The 26,080-nt window shown below is 34.2% G+C and overlaps 1 protein-coding gene across 2 annotated transcripts in view; it reads right to left on the reverse strand.

Moving 5' to 3' along the window:
• Grid2 (glutamate ionotropic receptor delta type subunit 2) overlaps positions 1-26,080 on the reverse strand; it is a 1,380,466-nt gene that overhangs the window by 117,351 nt on the left and 1,237,035 nt on the right. For both annotated transcript variants that reach the window (XM_027926659.3, XM_027926658.3), the window contains one exon: positions 2,449-2,615. In XM_027926659.3, the coding sequence (XP_027782460.1) occupies positions 2,449-2,615 (167 nt within the window). The remainder of the gene's footprint in view (positions 1-2,448; positions 2,616-26,080) is intronic.

Below are 26,080 nucleotides of genomic sequence, written 5' to 3' on the forward strand. Positions count from 1 at the left end.
GACTCAAACTTTTCTGCTGATCTTCGCCATGAGACCTTACATCTCTTTTCATTCAATCATGCTTTTCCATCATTATATCTGAGTTTAAAACAATGTTGTGCTTCTTCCCTCAGAAAGGTCTCTTCCATCTGCTCTTTCCTCCTGGTTCACCCTGCCCAACTCCAGACAAGGCCTTCATTATCACCTTCCTTCAGGTTTGCTCTAGTCTTGGCTCATTCAATTCATCCTTCATGTCAAAACTAGAACAACCTTCCCTGAATATGTCACCTTCTTCATTTTACCTTTGGCTCCAGAATAGATCAAAGTCTTTTGGAGCTTCATATTGGCCTACAATATGAATTCTAAACTTCAAATTTCCTTTCCCAGTAACTCAATGTCCTTGCTCTTCCTCAGCGCATTCTACTGTCTTCTACTTCTTTTTTTTTTTTTTTGCAGTCTTTATTATTACTCCAAGAATTATTTATTTATTCATTTATTTTTGCTTCCAGCTCAAGTAATCTCTGCTGATCCTTCAAGATCAAGTTTAAAGCTCACCTTCTCCAGGGAGCTTTTACTCACATTTCCTTTGTTTAACTCTTCATTCTGTATGCTGTTCGGTTCTTTCAATATCTCATGTACACCATTTAACACGATATAGATAAGCAATGCTGATATTTATATATAGATACATGCATAAATGCACATTTTCTGAAATGTCTGTACTGTTTACTGTTTCATACAATTTATTTATTTAGTTATCTATGTATGTATTGCCATGTTGGAGATCAAACCCAGGACCGTATACATGCATGTAAATGGCTTTTGTATTTCCAAGTAGACTGTAAATGCCTTCGAGGCAATTTCCCTATGGTGTAATTGACTTTCCAGGTTGTTCCCCTTCGAATCTGCTCATCAGTAAGTGTATTTTGATTGATTAATTATTATTTATACCTTAATATTTTACTTTTCAGTTTAGGCATATTTTACTTTTTTCATATACTTAGAATTTATTTAGAACCAGAAGGTACCACTGGTAGATTGTTTTATTGTTCATATTTATTCATTCCCTCTTTTCCTTTATGTGGAATAAGTACACTTAATCCGCCCCATTGATTTTGGGCTTGGCCATGGGACTTGCTTTAGTTAGAGGTCTGTGGGTGGATGGGACATGTGCCATGTCCAATCAAGAAGTGCAGGAGGCACTGTGGGTTTCTGCCAGCCTCTTTTGCAACTGCTCTTTGTAATGAGAATAGCCTGATCCAGACTGGGATGTTTCTTCCACTGGGGCTCTGGCATTAGAAACTGCAGAGAGCAGATCTGCAGTTGACCCACTGCCTGCAGCAGAAACATTGCCAAATCACAGCCTTCATGTTTCATCAATGAGAAATAATTTATGTCACTGATACCCTGGAGATTTTTGCTACACAGAAAAACTGATGAATAAAGAACCTTAGAATTAATCTAACTTCCTTTTTTTTGCAAAAAAAGGAAAGAGGTTAGCTTTTTATGGTTAGCTAATGAAAGAGTTATGACACACATTGCAAACTAGTAATTTCCAGTTCTCTCCCTCTCTCTCTTTAAAACATGAAATTCCTGGCTTTTTATTGTTCTAAAATTTGGAGAAATAGAATTCAAATCATTTGAAATTTGGGGCATTGGCACTATCTGTAACTGACTGCCCTCCTGGTCTGGCATTAACTTTCAGAGAGCAGGTAGAAGACTATCTAAAAAATAAAGTGTACTGTGAGTGTTACACGAGATACACTTCTACCTGGAAGATATTCCCTCTAAAGCCCGATCTTACTTGGTAGTAGATAGAATGAAATATCTTTGTGAATCCCTTTTAGGCCCAAGTCTTCATATATATTGTTAATCTAAAATATTTATTTTAAAATATTTTGTGAGCAATTTGCTTATAATAAAAAATTCTAATTTGGAGTTGGGTGTAATTTCTTAATAAGCAGTCTCTCTGATGTCAGTTTCATCTCCACTTTGATACCAAATGGGGACTTTAAAATTCTTATCCTTTTCTTTTACAAAATTCAGATGGAAGTTTTCTTATCATTATGTGCTTCAGTATATCAGAACCTAAACTTGGTCCTGAAGTTTTGTGTCCTTAGAAATGAATTAGTTTTCCTAACTCTGTGATGTTTGGTCTCTAAAAACTGAGACACTAGTCTGCTTAATTAAGTTCTCATTGAAATTAGTAATGTATTTACTTTCTTTGGCATATCAAATTTTTGAGAGTAAAACAAATAATATGAAGCAAATTTTCTATTTATAACAAAAAATAGTACTTCAGTTCATGTTTTACGAAATAAATGTTTTATAGGATAGTCACTTATAGCTATCTTTTAAAACACACTTCTAACAAAGAAAACAAAATGTAATAAATCAGACTGGGTAACCAAGTAAATTATTTGTATTTAAAATTTTTTTCTCCTTATTTTGATAGTATGATAATCTTACCTTTGTGAAAATACATCCCGGTAAGGACTGCCATGTTGCAATGCAATTCCATATCCCCGATCAGCAACGGTATTCCCAATGGTGTAAAATGAACAGTCTGGATCATTGATAGCCACATATTCCAATACAGCTGCATCCCATACAAAAGCATAATTTCCATATTTTACCTGTAAAAATATGGAAAAAAGAAGAAAACAGTAATTAAAGTTGGAATTACAAGTAACAAAAATTTGACAAAAAAGATTACATTGGTTAAAAAAAAGGCACATATGTCTAAATAAACAATTATTTTGATGGATTTGGTTAATTTATAACTCTGTTTTCTTAGAGATATAATAAAGATGGAATGTTAACTATGCATCTAGGTAACATTGCTTGTAGTGATTATTTACCACTCAGGGGATCATTATAAATGAAAGAAAAGAATACATGTCTCTGAGTTTCTGAGTTCGGTGACTTTTGTAACTGGGCTTTTTCTTTTGGGAATCCTGAAGACTACGACTTTGGAGTTGTTACAAGAGATACTGACTCTACTGGGTTATTAGGTTTCCATTTCAGGCAGGTTTCTGCATACCCAATATGGGATCCCATTGCACATGACCTATATTATAAATAAATGCTCACAACTTACATTGAAGAGAAACGACTAACACTCCCTGCCGATAAGGATTTCCTGTCCCATGTCCTTCTAAATTAATCTATTGGCACATGTGGTTTAAAGGTGTCTTACAGTTGGACTTAAATGCCCCTTGGTGGGCACTGCAGTAAGGGAAAAAAATTACAGCCTTTTATATCATCATTTAGGAAACACTATTTTATTCTGGGTCATGTGCTACTTTTTTCCTTCTCAGTAAGCATTCATATCCTAACTCCAAACTACCACAAAAAAAGAAATTGTCTTAAACCTATAAATAGTATACATTTAGAATTGTGTTAAATACAAAAATTGAATTTAATGAATTGATAAAAGAAGTAGAACTAATAATTAAATTTAAAGTTAATTTATTTAAAGTAAAAGAATATTATAGCATTATTAAACAAGGAAGAGCAGCACTGATTTAGCATTCAGAAGGTTACTGGGATAATATGTCTTATAAATGAGGCTTTATAAAAATTTTCAATGATCTTTCAACAGACATCAGAAAGGCATTTAGCAAAACAAAACACTTATCTTTCTACTTGTAAACTAAGAAGGATAAAGATTTGTCTTTAGTGAGATATAGAATAAACAATTTGCAAATCTATTGAAAGCTGAAACTTTAATGACACTATTATTAAAGTCAAGAAAATAGTGTGTACTAAGAGGTTATAAATGTATATATACAAATTGTTTGCTGTTCTATTAATTCATCAATAAAAGATCATAAATAATTTGAGAAAAATATCATTTACACAAAATATAAATACTTAGTGAGAAATTTAATGATCAATGAGTATGAGCAGTATTAAAAATACTCCAACACCTGACAGAAGACTTGAAATCTCTTCTGGATAAAAGATAGTATATTCCTAAAAAGATGGCGATCCAATTACAAAATAAATGTCAGTTTTCCTCAGATTACTTGAAACTTAATGTAATATTAGATGAAACCTAAAGGACATTTTAGGACTTATTAAGATCTTTGGAAATTTAATTGGAATAAAATGGATGAGAATGGTAAACAAATTATGAAAATGAAAAATAATAATTGGAGATGTAGAATGCTAATTAAACACATTATAAAGTCTAAAAATAAAATATCACAGAACTTGTTTGACAATTTAAAAAATAAATAAAACAGAAAAAAGCATATTATAAAAATATATAAATGTCGTATAAAAGCTCTATTATGAAGACTATAATTTAAATTATTGTGACAAATATTAAAATTCAAAAAATGAGACTGAGACAGCTGGTTATTTCAAAAAGGTCAATATTAAAGCACTACATCATGTTACATAAAACAAATTTCTGTAGTATAATAAGTTAAATACAATGAATAAATTGACCCAAGTAAAAAATTAAAAAGTGAAACTAGAAGAACATGTAGGATTGCATTTTTCTGACACTGGAAAAAGAATGGGATACCTAAACATGAAAGTAATGGAATAAACTATAAAAGAAATAGTTGATATTAAACTTCCCCCTTTTAAAATATGTTTTCTTTCTCAATAAAGATTTTTGCATGAAATAATGAGTGGCCTAAAACCTTTAGACAAGTTACATGTGCTCAGTGGATACATGCCATCTTTTGTTGAGGGTGAACCCCAACCAGACCCTAAGGTAATAAATTAGATTAAAGTTTTTCTACTGAAGAAAGCATCCATATTGATAGTCAGTACTATTTATGGAGTGCATACTGCTTTAGGCACTATGTCAGGTACCACAGTTCAGTGTTTCTCACAATTACCTGGGGCATCTTATACGAGAAACACAGATTCAAGATGTAGTCACCAACATACTGAATTAAATGCTTGAGGTTTAAGAACTGAGAATGTGCATTTTAGCCACCTTGACAGTTTGTGCATACCACTTTTTGAATACTACTGATGCAGGTGATAAAAAGTGAGTAATATAATGAGGAATAATTTTACATACATGAGACAATAAAATTCTAAGCACTGAGAGATTCCTGGAGTATAGTGGGAGAGACAAGAAATACTTGATTAGGTTTTCTTTGCACTGACTTTTCATAGCCATAAAATAACCTTCTCCCTTTCTCTGATCCTTTGCACTAGACACAAACTTTCAGATCTTTTTTTTTTATATAGTTCTTTTTTTTTAAAATTTTTTATTGTTGGCTGTTCAAAACATTACATAGTTCTTGATATATCATATTTCACACTTTGATTCAAGTGGGTTATGAGCTCCCATTTTTACCCCATATACAGATTGCAGAATCACATCAGTTACACATCCATTGATTTACATATTGCCATACTAGTGTCTGTTGTGTTCTGCTGCCTTTCCTATCCTCTACTATCCCCCCTCCCCTCCCCTCCCCTCTTCTCTCTCTGCCCCCTCTACTGACATTCATTTGTCCCCCTTGTATTATTTTTCCCTTTCCCCTCACTTCCTCTTGTATGTACTTTTGTATAACTCTGAGGGTCTCCTTCCATTTCCATGTGATTTCCCTTCTCTCTCCCTTTCCCTCCCACCTCTCATCCCTGTTTAATGTTAATCTTCTTCTCATGCTCTTTGACCCTACTCTGTTCTTAGTTACTCTCCTTATATCAAAGAAGACATTTGGCATTTGTTTTTTAGGGATTGGCTAGCTTCACTTAACATAATCTGCTCTAATGCCATCCATTTCCCTGTAAATTCTATGATTTTGTCATTTTTTAATGCAGAGTAATACTCCATTGTGTATAAATGCCACATTTTTTTTTATCCATTCATCTATTGAAGGGCATCTAGGTTGGTTCCACAGTCTTTCTATTGTGAATTGTGCTGCTATGAACATCGATGTAGCAGTGTCCCTGTAGCATGCTCTTTTTAGGTCTTTAGGGAATAGACCAAGAAGGGGAATAGCTGGGTCAAATGGTGGCTCCATTCCCAGCTTTCCAAGAAATCTCCATACTGCTTTCCAAATTGGCTGCACCAATTTGCAGTCCCACCAGCAATGTACAAGTGTACCCTTTTCCCCACATCCTCGCCAGCACTTGTTGTTGTTTGACTTCATAATGGCTGCCAATCTAACTGGAGTGAGATGGTATCTTAGGGTGGTTTTGATTTGCATTTCTCTGACTGCTAGAGATGGTGAGCAAACTTTCAGATCTGCTTCTAAGCTTCCTAGGTCTAAACCAACAACAATACAGAGTAGTGACCTTGAAGCTTCCTCTAGAAACCTACTTTGATTTTTGCAACTCTCTTCTGTTTCAAACCACCACTCTGGTCTCCTGGAATTTCTTGCAGCTTCTTTATAATCCTCCAAGGACTTCCCCAGTTGGGGACTTATTACTTTGCTGTTAGAAAAGTGTTCTAGCATTATTGTTACTGCTTTGTGAACTGTGGATTTCTATTTAAATGTATAGTAACATTATCATTGCCATTATATATGTTGTTTCTAGCAATTTAATGGTACAGAGCATTATGAATGAATTTTTTAAAAGAGGAGCATTAAAACACAGTATGATTATAGCCTGTAGCAATGCCAATGAAATGTTACCTAGTAACCCAAAGTATTTCAGCTTTTAAAAATGCCCCTGGCCTTTTTCATCAACTAAAACATGCAATCACTGTCTTGGATGATTTTTAACCATCAAATTAAAACCATCTAGAAAATACTCATCAGCAAAATCTAAAGTCACCTTTCAAGAGAATAACAATTGAAGGTTTATTCTAGGAAATTTTAAATCCATCTGACTAGGTGATGTATATTTCTCAAAATTTTTCAACTAGCCCTTATTCTTGAGGTCATGTTTGGATAGCCGGCTGAATTGCATGTCACTAAATTATTTACCAGTGGATTCTATACCAACAGAGTGCTTCATACTAGGTTAAATAAAGGTGAATTTGGATGCTTCATCTTAACATATTACAAGTCCCATTGTGAAAAAAAAAATCCAAAGTGACATCTACCTCCAATGTTATCAATCTCTGTAACCCGAGGTGGAGATGCTAAGGTGCTGTGGTGACTGATGAACAGCAGTAGCTATTGATACTCAGCACCTGTGTCCTTAGAATGGTTGAGATACAAATAGCCTGTGATATGTTTCTCATTTCTGAGAAAACACAGAGAGCTGTGTTTTGTTTCTATTCCTATATTATTTGCCCAGAATTTCTTTTAAAGTCAATTTTACTAACAATATTCATTCTCCAATTCTAAGATCTTAAAGGTAAGTAAATAAGGGATATCAAGGCAAAACTTGAGCCCCTTTCCTCAAGCTGTTTATAACTTGGTAGTAGAGATATGTCCAGTACTAGATTGCTGTAGCGCAATCATATTTTGGTAAGTGTCATAAGAACAGCTTCTATTTAAAGTAGTTTAAAGAAATGGAAAATTGTCATCGAGGAGAACTAGATAGTCTGCTCAAATATTCTGGTAACCAAAACAGTTGTACAATAAAACCCCAAATATTTAAGTTTCATATCTGTAGTGAGTAACTGATTAAACACAGATACTCTTTGAAGAACATTTCTTGTTCATGCACAAGAGTTTTTTTTTTCTTTTTCAATATTCCATCTGTCAAGTGAAGAACTGTAAACATTCACTGTTATTCTCTCAAATATTTGCATTTCTTGCCAAGTAAAGTGAAGGATGGGAAAATGTATTTTCAAAACCTGCACCTGTGCTCCTTATCATGTTATGGACTGTGACATATTTCACTTCCTCTGTGGACTGCTCTTGCCTGTTTGCCCCTGTTCCAACATCTCCATCATAAACTAGCACTGAAAGCGCTTTAAAAAGAAAATTTATTAGGCAGCATAGCCTCCCATATTAACTGCAGAAGCCCATGCTATGAACGGAGTTATCACTATCTATATCCTGCCATTCTTGATCTGAATTGGTAGACCCATGTTCTTTCTCACAGGAATTTTTAAATTTAATAAATCTCTTAAAAGCTCACTTCAAAATCTAAAGCTACAGAGAGGCAACAGGGATGACTCTTTCTTCTTAAACAACAACAACAAAAAGTCAGTGAAAAGATGGCATTTAAATCCAAAGTGTAAGATGGTATTTTCTGCCATTAAAGAAGGAATATACTATCTCTCCTAAATTTCTTCCTTATAATAATAATATTTTTGTGAAGCATTTTTTTTTAATTTTACAAATGCCTCTTTTACATAAATTTTTTTGTTCATTACAACACTGTGAGGCAGCTGATGTTATGATATCTACTTCACAAGACCATATAACTTACGGTAAGTCATACCAATCATTAGTGGTAGATTTGGAAGTTCAGTTCAAGACCATCCCCTATGTTCTTTTCACTACATTAAAGATAAATTCCTGGGAGACACTGTCTATATGAAGGAAAAAACATGTGAGATAGCAGCCTTTAAGTCATAGCCCATCTAGTTTGAGAAATGACATTTATGTAAATAAACATAATACAATATAGTATGTGGCAAGAACCATACAAAAAATGCTATGATTGCATCATTAAGAAAAAAAAGTTGAACTTATAAAAAGAAAGGTTGTTATTTGTTGAAGTCACTGGAATGAATGAATATTTGGTTTCTATGACTATGGACCCCTGAGGCTTATTGATTCTCTGAACATTGTTATCAAAGCTTTCCTCATTCTCAAGATTGAAACCAAAGCAGATTTTTAAAAAAATTAACACAAAGTCTGGAGGTTGGAAATCTATGATTTTTGTCTACCAAATAAAAGTCAAAAGGTCTGAGAATATATGTGAGAGAAATAAATTCAAACCTCGTATGCTAAGCTGCTAACTTCTTTACCGTTTTAACTAATGGTCAACGGGGGATAAAATCATTGTGAATTATAAGCAAAAAAGAGTTATGATTAACCCAGAATCGATCTATAGTGGTCCTTAAAATTCATTGCCCACATAAGTCCTTAAGATGAGATGGCTTTAATATTTATGACATATGATTCTAGGTGGTGGCCTCTTCCCACTTTAGGCAAATGAATAATTTAGCAGCATTCATCCATTCTTCTGAACTTATGCAACACAATAAATCATGATCAAGTCCAAATTTAAGTACCTAAGATTGACTTTAAAAATATATATGATTTTATTTACTGCTGCATCAATTGTTGACCTACCATATTTTATATATTCTATGTTGAAATTCAAATTTGTGCTCTGAGATAGTCATCAGAGAACACAAATTCTCATAAAGGAGATATGAATGTGTTTAAAATAAATCAATATCAATTTTTTGAAGAATACCTTTGTTTAACTTAGAAAAGAAGGAGGTATAACTATGTCTACATTTATCTCTTTCCCATATTTTTGAAACCTTTGGAATATATATATTTAAGTTTCTTAAAGCATACTGGGAATTTAGAAAACTGAACAGTTTCCTTCCATTCCACTGATAACAAGGTTGGAGTCCTAGGTAATAATATGGAAGAGGACTATCATCAAATCTCCTTTGGGTTCAGTGAGAAAATAAGTGGAAACTGCAATGAAACAACAAAAACAAATAAACAAACAGAAACAAAAACTACATTTGCAAGTCCTCCTGATTTCCTTTCTTAAGACATTTGTCTCCAATAATGTATGTGTTCTGTTGCCTTCTAATGGCCAAGAGGTTTGTTGCAGGGTGGAAGAAGACCTCCCAGTCTTTGAACCTGGCACAGACCAGAAGACTGGAGAACCCACAACTTCTGTATATCTTAGGAGAGGAATTTGTTTTGACTCACAGACAGTGAGAAAGGACATTTTATACCTTTTACAATTAGTAAGACTGTCAATTCCTGGTTGTCATTTAACAACCAGACCTATGTCCTCATGAGCTGACAAAGAAAAATAACTACTCAATAGTGAGAACCACCATCAGAGAGAGAGAAAAATAAGTTAGAACAAATGAGCATATTCTAGGGAAATGGCACTATGGTAATGGGAAAATTACAAATTTAACAGAAAAATAAAAAGAGCACTTAGCTAGATTCAAGTGAGTCCCAAAAAGCCTATGAGGCTATAAACAAAGTAACCCTAAATTCTCAACCAAAAAGTTGAACAGATGAATCAAAGGAGAAAATGCTCATAAATGCAAGCTCAAATGGAAGAAGAAAGACAACAACTCCTCTGGTTCACCTGGGATGCCACAATCATGGTAGTACTAAAACCCCATGTCCTGAGAAACCTTCTAGGAAGGAAGTAGGTGCAGAAGGTTAGAGGGGAAAGTACAAAACCCACACATACCATAAACAAAAAACGAGCTTAAAGCAACTGTTTTTGTAGCAGATGGACATGGCATGGATTATGTGCCTTCCATAATAGCTGTCACTACTTCTCCCTGGCTGCTGATGTTGGCAACTGTGATTTTCTGTTTATAATATTGAATCATCTGTTGCACACCTCTGAGTGCTGAGACATGCAGCTTAAGTGCATTGTAATCATGAGTGTTAATAGTCCTTGGCCTGTGGATTGACTGTTTCCTTGGTATTGACGTGATGTTAATTTAATGTTTAACATTGTGAATACTGTAATCATTTTTTTCCTGAGAGTTCATATAATGAAAATGAGAATGATTATAATACCAATGTCACCATGACCCAGACATTACCAAAAAAGAAGGCTAAATGACTGTGTTACCTTATTAAAAAGGAAAGGACACTAATAGCTGGATGAAGGAGATAAACAACCCACACAAACTATTGATGATATCTAGAAAAGAATTTGGACTTGGGTCTGATGGAAAAGGAAATATGAAAGCACTTATCTAGACCAACTTTCACAAATTTTAGAGAAGCCTAGGAAGGATTTTTTTTTTTTTAACCAGAAAGTGTATATGGAGTGTTAGAGTTTTTAAAAACAAAAACATTTTGGCTGGGCACTTGGAACATACCTGTATTCCCAATAACTTGGGAGGCTGAGGCAGTAGGGTAATAACTTTGAAGCCAGCCTCAGCAACGTAGTGAGACCCTAAGCAACTTACTGAGACCCTGTCTTAAAATAAAAAAATAAATGCCCTCAGCGGTTAAGCAACCCTGGGTTTATTCCTGGTATCACAATTAATTTAAATTAAATGAAAACCTTTAAAAATAAATGTGTATTACAAAATATATTATCTAAAGAGTCAACAGAAGATGAATAAAATTGGGGATATTTATAAATATTTATAGAAGGGTACAAAAGTGGATATTTATAAATATTGGCATTTCTCTAAAAAAAAGGAGAAGCAGAAGAAAAATAGATAAAGCATCTGAAAAGGCAGTACAAATGGAAAAAATACAAATGGAACAAATATGCAGTCCAACAACAATATGAAAAAGGCCCAAACTCATGCATGAGTATAAAATAAAAGACCAGTGGACAACTGCTTTATATCTATTGGTCTGATAACATTTAATATCAATTGCTGTTGTGAAAGCATAGAAAAGTATATTCTTATATATTACCAGTAGAAATCAGAAAAGGTCATAGCTCATTTCAAAAGTTACATCTGTGCAAATTAAAAAATATAGATACCCATTGGCCCAGCAATTCCACCTCCAGGATGGTATACCAGAGAAATAAAAAATTCAGATTGATGTACAAAGATACCCAGTGTGTCATTGTTTATTGTGGCACCAAAATGGAATAGTGGTGATGACCATCAATCATGCAATGATGATGCACTCCTGCCATAAAACATTATGGAAACTTGAAAAGTGATCTATTAGAATTATATAAGGTGCCAGTGGAGGATTTCTGTGATGTATTTGCAGGTGAGAAAAAGCAAAGCACAGAAACTGTTTATAATATTAATACTATTTTTGAAAACAACACGAATGACCAAAATTTATATAAATATGTGGGTTTATATGTATGCATATTATTATATTATTAGAAATACTGAGAGAAAAAATGGAACAGTGCAGTGTATCCCATTGGATATCTTTTTAAAGTAGAAAATTTGGAGATAAGGAAGAAGAGAAAAATGAGAGAAAACCAAGCACAGAAATAAAAATGAAGTGCCCTAAATGGCAAGGGTAGTTATAGCATTTATGAAAATTATATATGCAACTAAATAGGTGATTACAGAGTTTTTGAGTCAGTTGAGCCAAATTCACAATTTTTAGGTATACAGCTACTAATAAACAATATTTTTGCAATATGTTTAGAATTTTTAAATGGCATAATAACATACACAGTAAAATAATAGCTTTCAAGTGGTACATTGATTTATAAATTTCTAAGTACTAGGTTATTTATAATAACATATCACTAATTGCTTTCCTCTAATAACTGATTAATTTCTAGACTGAGAAGGCTATTGACTTACACTTAACTTATAACCTAACAATATGTTAATACAAATGATAATGGCAGAGGCTTGGAAAAAAATCCAACATGCATGAGAATTTAGGCTAACCTTGCCAGGTCTTGCCATTTTTCTATCTATACTATTCTTTCCCATGATGTCGGTTAGCATGTGTGTATACATTCTGATAAAACATTAAGTAAGAAATTAATTAATGACACTATAAAATAAACTAAGTCTAAACTAGTTAGATGCTTTAACTTCTATAAGAGAAAAATCAATTTTATTTATAATGGGGTTAACTTTCTACCTTAACAAATTTGTTCTTATTTCTCCCAACTCCTTAAATTGTCACCTTGGTATTTGCACCTGATTCTTAGATAATCCTTTCCTTTGCTGGAAATGTTTTCCTGTTCACCCTCTTCTCTCAATTTCCTCATTCTGATTATAGCGTCTACTAAGAGCTTAGCTATCACTTAATCCTGGAAGCTTTCCTTGATCCCAGGCTTTGGTTAATGTCCTTCTTACATGATCCTGTTGTACCTTCTGCGTATTCCTGTGACAGCACTTTAGCAGGCTCTATGATATTTGACTCTTTTAATTCCTCCTTAATTTTCCGATCTATTGGTGGCTCATATTCCATCCCATGGCACTGCAAGCCAATAAACCTGCAACTTTGTTCTTGATTTCCGGCTGCCTTGATCTGTGCATAGATTGGAAGTGTGCTCAGGGGAAAGACAATATAAATGTGAGTTTTCCCAGTGCAGTTCTCTATTTAACTGAATTAACTGCTTTGGGAAAAAGCATTTATAGGAGGTTAAGGGGAAAATTCAGCATTTGACTATTGCTCAGTACTAAAAAAGAGGTGGCTGTGTAATACCCAATCCTTTTTAAAAAACAAAATGGAAAGATTTTCTTATAAAATAAAGTGAAAAATGAGTAAATTAACTCTTAGATTAGGATTTGGAGAAAATGATATCACTCACTGTGCATGGTAGACTTTAAGTGACTAAATTCAGCATTTCCACATTATTACTTTGTCATGTTTTGGAAACATGATGACATTTCAAGATGATAGTTCACAGTCTATTACACATTACACAAGAGCATTAAAAAAGAATTTATATGGTGCTCAGTTGTCACAATTCAGTATCACACCAACTTCTCGGTCAGCAATGAGAAAATAAAGATATAATATAATAGCACTATTCATAAAAATATGGTTATCCAGAAAAGGATATGTGCTTTTTAATGTAAAGAAGCTGGTTATTGCATCAATTTGTATTAAATTCTATTAAGTGGCTTGATGAAAAACATTCTCTATCATGATCAAGGTTTATACACAGGAGAACAAAGATATGGTAGACATTTTGGTGCAAAATCAAATTGACTAAATCCCTGTAAACATATCACAAGAAGTATTTTAGAAATTTGATGATGACTGAAGCCTCAAAAATACAGCAACAAACCACACCTTGGTCAGTGTAATCTTGTGTAGATAAAATCACTAGCCTTTTTCACAGATGAACTTTTGGAAAATAATAGCATTAAAAAAATACCTCAGCACTTGAGATCGCTGTTTACAAGAATGCTTAGATGAAACTGGCTCTTAGTGACTGCAGCAGTTCTTAATTTATGAAAAGAGAAAGGAATGAAGAAAGGAAGGAAGTGTGAGGAATAGGGTGTGAAAACAGGGCATTTTGGAAGATGCCCACATGTTTCTGGTAGGATACAGTAGAATGTGTACAGAGGGCTGTTAGGAACTTCCTATAGTAGGTCTATGCTTTTTCAATTCTTATCATCTGACTATGCTATAATTAATCAAAATAATTTACTATAATCCTCCAATCCAATCCAAATCATAAATCATGCTGTATTCAATATAAATCTAACCCAAGGCACATAGTATAATCATGTGCCATTTTTATTGACATAAAATAACTTTTTAATTGTAGCTATTATAGATGTGAAATGTAAATCATTGTGATTTTAATTTACATTTTCTGGATGACCAATGATGTTAATATGATGCTAATTAAACCCATTTTGTGCTTATTGAAAATTTGTATATCTTCTTTTATGAAATGACTGTTGGAGCCTTTGGCTTATTTTTATTGTATCATTTGTCTTTTTATTATTGATTTTAGGAGTTCTTTATATATTGAGATGCAAGCTCTTTGTCAGATATATGTATGTATGTTAAACATTTTATCCCATTGTGTGACTTGCTTTTAATTTTCTTAATAGTGTCTTTGACAAGTACATTTTTTTATTTTGGTAAAATGTAATGTATCAAGTTGATTCTTTGTTTATTGAATTTCTACAAGATATCATTTTTGTTCTATAAGCTCTTTTTCAAATTTCAATTGAATATTCATTGTGTTTTATCTAGCCCTCCTAATTTGGCAGGATCAAAATTCCAATTTTTGTCTACTTTGTGGCATATGGCCGCTAAGTTACGCTTAACTCTTTGGTTTTCCGGATGTAACTTTCCAGTGTGCTCTTGGCTTCTCCCTGTGCTTACACTGCTTAGGACCATCCAATCATTTGAGGGCAGTTTTTATGTAGATGTTGGATTTCTTCCTGCTGTGGCTCTGTTCTTTCAGGGATTCTTCCTTAAATTTCAGATATTTTGGCAGCCCACACTCCATCCTGTGGCACAGCAAACTAATAAAACAGCAACTTTCTTCTTGAGCTCTGGCTGCCTTGAGCTGTGCATGGGCTTGGAAGTGTGCTCAGGGGAACAGCCATAAAAATGTGTTTTCCTTGTGCAGTTCTCTTCTTTCAAGGGTCACTCCCCTCCATTTTCAGGCTGCTTTTGTGAGAGGGTTCGTTTGAAACAAGATCCTCAGTCAATACTGGAATCACAGCATAACTTTTGTTTTGTATGTATATAACCACATTGTTTTCTGGTAGATTGATGGAAGCAAATGGAAGTCATAGTTTTAAGATTATTTTATCTCAAACTTAAGTGATGTATTTGGAAGTGAAATTTACTTGGGATAAAATTACATGGAGTTTCAATGATGATAAAATTGTTTTCATGAGACTTTATGTAATCATCTAAAAGCTTTTTCACTTAAAGAAATGCCTGCAATTTACTTATAATCTATTTACCTGAAGTACACCTGAAGTGGCTGGTCCAACGCTACATTTTAGGTGAAATACTTTTAACCCTACTTATGCTCATAATTGCCCATTAATGACAGTGTTTAATACTGTTCTCATCTTCAGATCTGCTTCTGTTGAGTTCTCTACTGAATTAGATGCTCAATCAAAGACCACCGTGCCTCAGATGATTCTCATTCAGCTCCATCCCCAAACATTAGCTGGGTATGGACGGTGCACCAACACTCCATAGGGTGTTAGGCCAGAAGTGAAAGGAGACAGCATCATTCCTGGACTTGAAAATCCCAGAATTGAGTTGGGAGAAGAATTTGGTAGCAGTGTTTATGGTAGTATAATGATTTTTATAGTCCAGGTTTATATGTAATTATTGAGAAATTTAAAATAAATATTATCCTAAAGGGTTGGAATGACAAATTAAAGTGGGTGTTATTCTATGCCTTGAAGAAATCAAAATAAAAACTAAATATATACTCATTATGAAGCTATATTTTACCCAATTTTTGCTAGATCTCTTTTTTACACATGCACACATACATCTGCATGATTTCGTCTCAATAAAACATAGAAACAGTTGGCTATGGAAGAGGATGAAGACAGAGACAAAAGACAGATTTAGTTTGAGTCTAGACATGCATGTTACCCTGCCTTTGAGGAGAATGTATTTTGGTAAAAGCAAAAATGGAAAAATATGAAACATATTAAGATGAAAATATAAACAATAATTATAATTGTTCCTATAAGGCAAAATTGCTTAAGATTAGGTTATATCTTAGAGAATGTATAAGATTAATTGGAAGTTTGATGGAAAAGAGACAAAAAAGCAGCAACTTTAGGGAGGAAAATGTTTTTATTATTGTTTTGTCAGCAAGAGACCAATTATAAACCTCTTCAGACTGTAATTTAAAAAAAAAAATCTGTGCTTAGCTGAGTTCAACAAGGAATAAAAGAAAGACAGAATAAGGGAAAAGAAAAAGGAAGAAGTGGGGGAGGAGAAGGAATATAGAAAGACATGCTGAGCTATGGGAAGAGGGGTAGCTGGAGGAGATAAATTGTTTCTTGAAGTCGCAGAACAGTGCATGTGATATGGAAGCTGTTATACAAAAGTACATACAAGAGGAAGTGAGGGGAAAGGGAAAAATAATACAAGGGGGACAAATGAATGCCAGTAGAGGGGGCAGAGAGAGAAGAGGGGAGGGGAGGGGAGGGGAGGGGGGATAGTAGAGGATAGGAAAGGCAGCAGGACACAACAGACACTAGTATGGCAATATGTAAATCAATGGATGTGTAACTGATGTAATTCTGCAATCTGTATATGGGGTAAAAATGGGAGCTCATAACCCACTTGAATCAAAGTGTGAAATATGATATATCAAGAACTATGTAATGTTTTGAACAGCCAACAATAAAAAATTAAAATAGGTAACATTGTGTGGTATCTAAGAACTGCAGTCTGGATGGAGTCCGACTGCACTGACTTGCAACATGAAGCCTAAGCATCCCTCTGAGTGACTGTGGTAACTTCAGTGAGCATGTTTCCAACATGGATTATCCCTCCCTCATATAGCTGTCCTGCAGGTTGCATGAGACAATGTGCAGAGCATGGACCAGCCCACAGTCTGTTCAACAATAAATTTCAGTATTTTTCAGTCCTCGCTACTGGTATTAAGGACTAAGGCTGCAGTCTATTAAACCAGGACTAGCTGATAGACAGCTGCAATTTCAACAATTTATATGTGATCCAGACCTGTCTTTCTTGTTGTAGTGGAAGTAGCAAGAGAACATGGAAATTCAGTAGATCAAATTCAGTTGCAAAACACAGATAGAGAGTAGAATACAGCAGGAACTAAGTGACTAAAATCTGGCTGTAAAATAAGTACCTATGTAAGAATTTTCTTTGAGACAGAAAAAAAGAATATTTGGATTCAAAAGAGGCAGAAAGGAGTGGCTGAACCAGCAAGCTAACAAATTTGGGAGGCAAAAAGGATAGGCAATGAAGAATGTCTTGGGATTTCTGGGTTGTGTGATAGGGAGATTCGGTGGGGTGACTGCTTTGATAAGGAGGATGAACAATGGGGATGGCTGTGAGGGAATTACAGAAGTTTCCTTGTAGGAAACAGAAATCAGTGAGCAAGTGAAAATTCATTCTATTGGTGAGCCAGGCAAAACGATATTATACATAAGCTTAAAATCTATTGACTCCTAATGTGTCCTCAGAGAGGCTGGTGAGTTTCTTGCATTCCATTTCCCTGTCAACTAAAAGATCTTAACACATTCATCATGATGGTTTGGAGCTGCAGATTTTTAAAATGCAAAATGAAAACCATAAATAAGAATGTTTAATTAACAGTTTACCAAAAATACATGAAATATTCTTCTATGTAAGGAAAGGCTTGATAAAGTGGATTCGTATGCAATATGTTTAAAAAAAATAGTTGATTTTGAGATGACTTCTATGCCTATTGTGTGGAGTTTATTTAATGAAATGAAGCTGAGAGCACAATGTTTACTTAAACAAAAACATATCTCCTTTAAACATATTTTCTCTTTAGATTTCTGCTTTAAAAATGTGATTATTTTTGCATAATGGCACATCTGTTCACTGTCTACTGATAATTTTCTTCATATCTAAGAGCAATATATTTCTTATCAAATCAAATCCTTGAATATTGAATCAAAATACTAAATATCAAACCAAACACATTAAATACTGAGTCAGATACAATATTTTAATTAAATATACCAGCTATAAACAAGATCAATATTAAACCAATAATGTTGTATGTAGAACAGCCTCATAAATGTCCATGTGATATATTAAATCTAATCTCTTTGAAACTAATATCTAAGAATGAGACAGATCACTTCTTCACCAGGAATATATAAATGACATCTCAGATCAGATACTTTTTAAACAAAACACTGAGTACCACTTAATACTACAAAACAAAAAATGTAGTGATATTTTTACTTGCATCTTGAAAAATCCTCAATATAATAACTTGGGCCTTCTCAAGTAGCCTGTTTTTGCTAGCACAGGCAAAGTGGGGTAACAGAAATATTATTAGTTGTAGACCAAAAAGAACTTATTTTACATTAAACACATACAATTGCAATATTTCCAGAAATTATAGATTTACCAGGGCTCATTTACCTCTGAATGGCTCAATACCTAACTAGATAATGAACACAAAGAAAAAAGGTAATTAGAGAGAAGGGCATAGGCTTTGGAGATCTCATTTCAAACCCAGTTCTGCCACAGAGTTATAGAATGAACATAAATAGTTTATTTAACCACCTGGAACTTCAGTTTCCTCAGTTGTAAAATAAATGTCATAACACCTTCGTTGCAAAATTTTGAACAATAGTGATAAGTTAAAGAAATTAAATATCTAGCACAGTGCCTGCCTCAAAATAGTTGATCAATAAATGGGAAGTACAAATAATTGTTTTCAATGTAATTATCTGAAAAGTAAGTCATCATCTCAAGTTTTTTTTGCATTCTATATGATCTTTTTTTCTCCATGTTTTTATTAGTGCATTGTAATTGTACATGATAATGAGATCTATTGTTATATATTTTATGTGTATACAACATAACAATATAATTTGGCCACTATCACTCTCCAGTATTTCTCCTTTCTCTTCCCTTTTCCCTCATACAGGTTCCTTTTCTCTACTGATCTCCCTTTGATTTTCATGAGTCTGTTCCCTGCCCCCACACCTTTCTTTTCCTTTTTCCTTTCTAGCTTTCACATGAGAGAAAACATACAACCCTTGACCTACTGAGTTTGGCTCATTTCACTTAACATAGTGTTCTCAAGTTCCATCCATTTTTGACATAATTTCATTTTTTCTTTACAGCTAACTAAAACTCCACTATGTATGTATACCATATTTTCTTTATCCATTCATGCATTAATGAACACCTAGGCTGGTTCCATAGTCTGGCTATTGTGAATTGTATTGCTATAAACATGGGTATGCATGTATTACTGTAGTAAGAAGACTTTAATTAATGGTTATGCATGTATTGCTACAGTATACTGACTTTGGTTCTCTGGGGTAAATACCAAGCTGTGGAATAGCTGGGTTATATGGGGGTTCCATTTCTAGTCTTTTGAGGAAACTCCATACTGATTTCCATAGTGGTTATACTAATTTACAATCCCACCAACAGTGTAAAAGTGTTCCTTTTTTCTCCACATCCTCTCTAGCATTTATTATTGTTTGTATTCTTGAGGCCTACCATTCCAAATAGAGTGAGATGAAATCCTGGAGTAGTTTTGATTTGCATTTCCCTAATTGCTAATGATGTTGAACATTTTTCACATATTTTATTGCCATTTGCATTTCTTCTTTTGAGAAGTGTCTGTTTAATTCATTTTCCCAGTTATTAATTGGGTTGTTTGTATTTTTTTGTGGATAGTTTTTGAATTCTTTAAATAGGATGGCATCACATTAAAAAGATTCTGCACAGCAAAGGAGATAATTAAGAATGTGAAGAGAAAACCTACACAATGGAGGAAAATCTTTGCTAGTTACTCTTCTGACAGATAATTAATGTCCAGAATAAATAAAGAACTTAAAAAACTTGATATAAAAAACCCAATTAATAAATTGGCAAATGAACTGAAGAGATACATCTATATGATTTTAACATGGAAATGCACATGATACAATTTTTATAAAGGGAATCTTAGAATATTAGAAGAACATTTTTATGGTGATATTATCAGGAAGGATTAAGGAAAGTAAACTATGCAAACTTCTAGAATAGTGAAGAGTTTAGAAATAAAAGTAAATCTGGAATTAGTCATTTTAATTGTTCTCAAGAAAGTGAAAATGACAAACAAGTAATAATAATGCAAACATTTTTATTGAGCTACTGAATTCCAGTGCAAAATGCTTTTCATATGGTACCTCATTAAATTTTATAATAATTCTATGGGTAACTATTATTCTCATCATCATTGTGCACATATTGGAACTGAGTGAAGATAAGAGAGGATTGATAATTTCCTCAAGTTCATGGAGCAATAAATAGCAATGCTGGGTTTTACTTCTTAGTCACCATAGTCTGATTTCTCTTTAGATTAATCTTTCACCTTTTACTAAGTTACAGTGAGGAAAAATTATGTAATGAGTAAAAAGAAGGCCAAAATAATGCAATTGTGAAGTTAGATACTAATAAAATATGTAATTTTATCTCAAGATACTTATAATAGGATGTCATAAAAGAAATCATGACTAAGTGCTAGAGAATTCCGTGGACACCTGGCTTTGAAGAAGGGGGTTACTGTAGGCTGAATTGATCCTGGAAGGCTTCCTAAAGAGATGGAAGCCAAGTTGGCCCAGAGGTCACCATTGTGAGAAGATAGGAGGTAGAATGTTTGAAAAGGCCAGGAAGGGCAGGATGCTGGATGCTCTTGAATTCTAGGCTGAAAAGTTAGGACTGTTCTATGTATATTGCACATAATAAACTTGCTGGAGAGTTCAGGTCCAACCTAACTTGATCCTGCTGGCTGTTCTCTCAATATTGGAGAAAATTTGGGAGCAGCACTGGGAGATCCCAAATGTGGCTTTCCTCTCTGTTATAGGCAAGTGAATGAGATTCCACCACCTTTGGGGGAAGTAGCTCCCTGACTCTAGTGGAGATGCTGGGTGAGTATGAATCAGAGTGATAGCATTAGCTGAAGGCAACAGGAAAAATGGACAGTTACTTTGGGATTTGAAGCATTTCATTTGCTGTCTTCTTGAAGAGCAATTTGTGAAACACAAGGTTATGACGATGAAACATTGCTCATTGTTAGAGAAACACCAGTGATCAACTCTATTAGCACTGGCCGACAGGTTATCCACAGCTTTGCCAGTCTTTTGTGTTCTTGAATGATATTAATGAGAATTAAAGGAAACATTTATAACATAATGAATATGTATAAATAACTTGTCATTCAAATTACAAAAGAAATTTCAATTATTTTATAAATATTCTTTATTCATTTAGAGATGGACTTCCCCTCAATTTCCTTCCTTCCTCATAAAGAGGAATTTCCACATAAGTGCAACCCTATTTAGAGTCCTTGATCATGTTTTTTATTTGCTCATAATTTTTAGGAAGTTAGTTTTACACACTTATTTTCATTTCCAAACTGAAAGAATACTGAATTGCTTTCTAAACTAACTGAAAATTAATGACAAATATTAAATTAGGATTATTATCTGTGGATTTTTGGATCATCCATGGATTTATCTAGTCTGGAACAAAAAATGATTAATCAATAACCTTTTAGTGGTAGGCAAAATATTTCTTAATATCATTCCTTTAGCAGAATCCCCATCCTACTTTTGTAATGGATTAAATATGCGGTGTCCCCCTAAAGCTCATGTAAGAAACTATGCAAACATTTTCAGAGGTGAGTGATTGGATTATAGGAGGAGTAACCTAATCAGTGTATTAAAACCACTGAGATGGATTAACTGGATGGTAACTATAGGCAGGTAGGATATGGCTGGAGGAGGTGGGGTATTGGGAGTGTGCCTTTGGGGTATATATTTTGTCCTTGGTGAGTGGAGTTCTCCCTGCTTCCTGACTGCCATGTCATGTTCTGAACTGCTTCTGTCTGCCACACAATTCTGCCGAGATGTTCTGCCTCACCTTAGGCTCAGAGCTATGGAGTCACTTGAATAAACTTTTCTTTCTTTGAGTTGTTCTTGTGGGTTTTTTGATCACATTGATGAAAAACTGACGAAAACAGAAATTGGTAGCAAGAAGTGGGGTTATTGTGATTAACCTGACCATGTGGTTCAGAAGCCTTTGGAGCTGGTTTGTGTGGTGGGGAGAAATTTTGAAAAGTTTAGAGATGTAAGCTGGAAAAGCTTTAGAATGTTGTAAGTGGAGCTTTATGGGCGATTCTGGTGGGAGCTCAGAGGACCAGAATTCTGATAAGACTGTAGAAAGTAAAAACTGGTGGTTCAGTCAGCTTTTTTGCTGCTGTGACTAAAAGACCTGACAAGAACAATTTTAAGGAGGAAAAATTTATTTTGGGTTCATGGTTTCAGAGATCTCAGTCCAAATGCAGCCGGCTTTATTCCTCGGGTCTCAGGATGAGGCAGAACATCATAATAGAAGAGGGTGGTGGAGGAAAGCGACTTAGGACATGATCAGAAAGCAGAGAGACTAAGCTCAACTCACCAAATATATTCCTTAAAGCCATGCCCCCAGTGGTCTACCTCCTCTAGCCATACACTACCAGCCTGCAGTGACCACTCAGTTAACCCCCTGTCAGAGAATTAATTCACCAATTGGGTTAAGGCTCTCAATCCAGTCATTTGACCTTTAAATCTTCTTGTGTTGTCTCACACATGAGCTTTTGAGGAACACCTCACATCAAAACCATAACATTAAGAAGTTTTTGAGGAAGAGGAATATGATGGAAATTTGACTAGCGGATATTCATGTTATGTTCTGGCAAAGAAGTTGCCTACATTTTGCCCATGTCTTGAAATTGTCTGTGAGAATGAATTTAAAGGTGATGAACTAATTAATCTGGCAGAGGAAATTCCAAGTCAGCATGGTGCTGGGAGCCATTAGCCAAGTAGGTATGACAATTTCCTTGCCAGCGTACCCCATGTTGCTGACATGTTGCAGCGACATTGAATGTAGGTGACCTTGCTCAAGGACCAAGGCAGATTAGGGTGTTCCCGGTTTTAAGATAATCGTGTTTAGGGCGTTCCCAGTTTAGGTTCCAGGTTTAAGGTTTAAGATTATTCCTGCTGGGAATAGGGCGTATCCTGCTGCCTGAGTTCCCCTTGAGTTCTCACGTGATTCAGACAGTATATTTTTTGGAGATAGAAGCCCAGTGGAGGTGGATTTGGGCAGAGAACGTGGATTTCCCCAGAATGTGATTGTAGACGGCTGGTGTGAGTTCGGGAATAAAGAGTTGCTGTTTGAATCTACAAGCTGTGTGGTGGCTCGTGATTGTGTGCCCAGCCAGACTGCGGCATTTGTGCCCAGCCAGACTGTGGCATTTGGTGGCCCGTACGGGGAACTTCTAAAGCTTGGAGGTAAGTGAAATTTCTCACCCTTGAGGAAGAGAGAAAGAATGGGTCACCAATTCAAAAAACAATGTGTTATTGTTTTGATTTATTTTGTTTTTATTTCAAGTTGCCTGTTCCTAGAACTTTCTCAGGCAAACTGGGGAAAATGGTTGACTCAAGGTTTGAAGTTGTTCGCCTCCGAGCAAGAGAAATTGTTAGAGGAAGGAGGCACCCCAGTGAGACCAAGAACAATTAGGGCATATGTTGATACAATACAAAAATGTAGCCCATGGCTTTTTAAAGACAAGTTATTAAGTATATCAATGGGACCATCATGGTATCCTGTAGAAAGATTTTTCTTCAACAAGAAAGAGAGGGCTAGTTCTATTTGCTACACTTGTCTAAGATCTTGGTTTCTACAAAGTTCTGATTAATTTACAAAGCTAAAATGTTGAAACAGCAACCACTCTTTACTTATTAAGTCCCATAAGGTAATATATTTAAACATGTGTGTTTTCATAAATTGGTAAATGGAAAAATGTTTAATATTGCTTTGTGTCTGTGTCTTTGCTGAAATAAGGTTACTAAGTGTTAAGATTCTATCGTGTAATTTATATACAAAGAGTAGAAAAATTTTCAGTTGCGTTTCAATTATAGTATTATAGTATCATAAAACATGAAAGTCTTTCATCTTATTAAAGTGGAGTAATTTGTCTAAATCAGAAATTTTATAAGAGTTGTTTCAAAATGTGAATTTATAAAAAGGGTTAATGGTTAAAAAAGAGATAGAAAAAGATTCAAGATGTGGAAATATATTTTAATATAAAAGGTTAAAGGAGAAAGAAATGTTTCTAGATGAGATAATCTCTGTGTGGTAAAGTAAAAAGTTGTAAAATGTCATTTAAAAAGATTTTGAGGAAACTAGACTTACTTTAAAAGCTTGAAAGGAAGAAAGAAGAAAAAGGTATTTGTACATGGCAGATTGAGACAAAGCTTCTCAATGGAGTTAAAAAAAAAAAGCCTTTGGTTGAAGGGCAGCCATGTAAACTAACATTAAAGTGATTTAAACGAAATCTAAGCCTCGTTTAAAAGAGTGAAGTTGTAGGTGGTGAAAAAGTACATTTAAAAGTACAGTATAGATGATAATTAAAAGGCTTTAAAAGGTTAAATTAAAGGTGGTTAAAATGCCTTCATGATGGAGGAAAGAAGCTTAATCTTAAAGGCATTACTTTAAAAAAATGGGAAGATAATAGGATAAAAGATATTTAGATAAAGAAGATTAAAAATTTAAAGTGAAAAACTTTAAAGACAGAAGTATAGAAAGTTAAAAAGAAAAAAGATAAAGAAGATGTAGAAAGAAAAAAATGTAGGAAGACAAGAATTTTAAACCCACAAAATAGGAAAAAAATAAGCAACTAAGGGTAAATATACAAACCTTAGGGGGAAAAAAAAAACAAAACTAAAAGATAGAAATAAGAGAAAATGGTTGAAAAATGTCAAGTAAGGTATTACAGATAGAAAATGCAAAAAGCTAAGACAACTATTAGATACAGACATACTTATTAAAGCAAAAAGAGGGAATTGGAAAGGGGTATATATCCCCCAAAGATAAACTTAAAATAACGCTTTTTACTCTAAACTTTTTAAATTTGGATTCATCAGGACTTAGTGCTGCGGAAAGACATATGTATCCAAAAAATGTACATAAGCCTAAAGTACTTTGGAAAGATATTCTAACAGGACAATGGAAAGGTCCTGACCCAGTGATTGTCTGGAGTCGGGGGTCTGTTTGTGTTTTTCCACAGGGAGAACAGCAGCCCATTTGGATTCCAGAGAGATTAACTAAAACAGTCTCTACAGATCGAAAAGAAGATGATTTGACTCAAATCCATAACAGCTGATATCCAGAACTCCAGCTTGGCCATTCTTACATCTGCGACAGTGATTAACCAGGATGCTTTTTTCAATAACTATTTTATTATTGCATTTTTCCACATCATAAGGTTCTATTTTTATTTTTTGAGCTCATACAAACCTAGGTTAATGTTTTTCTGATCAGTTTTATTTTTTGACTGTGGAGTTTTTAAACATTGCAATGGAGATTTCACCTAGGTAAAGCTACAAGGCCTTTACTATTTTCTTATGTGTTGTACGTTTGTGTACACTCTTGTGTTTTGTGTTGTATGTCTGTATGTGCGTATGTCCATACTTCTTATATGAGGAGCGCTCATGAAAAAATGGATCCGAATTATTATTATTTTTATTCACGTGATTTAAATGGTTTAATTTAAATTAGGTAAACAGCTGTTAAGGATTGTTTTTAAAGGTGGTTAACAGATCTGTTTGTTTACTAGTTTAAATTAGGTAAAAGGCTGTTAAGGATTGTTTTTAAAGTAGGTTAACAGATCTGTTTGTTTACTTTCACCTTTCCTTTTCATTATATTTAATAATTCTTTTCAGGATAATGTCTCTTTAGCATCATTGCCAGAATTCCTATCTCCATCCCAGTGCCGGTGAAGAACTCAACAAGTAATGCTCAATCAAAGAGTCAACTTACTATGGGAGGAAACGGATTTTGGGAGGAAATGGACATATTGATAG

This window comes from Marmota flaviventris, chromosome 7 (assembly GCF_047511675.1).
Source record: "Marmota flaviventris isolate mMarFla1 chromosome 7, mMarFla1.hap1, whole genome shotgun sequence".
Classification (NCBI taxonomy): Eukaryota; Metazoa; Chordata; class Mammalia; order Rodentia; family Sciuridae; genus Marmota; species Marmota flaviventris.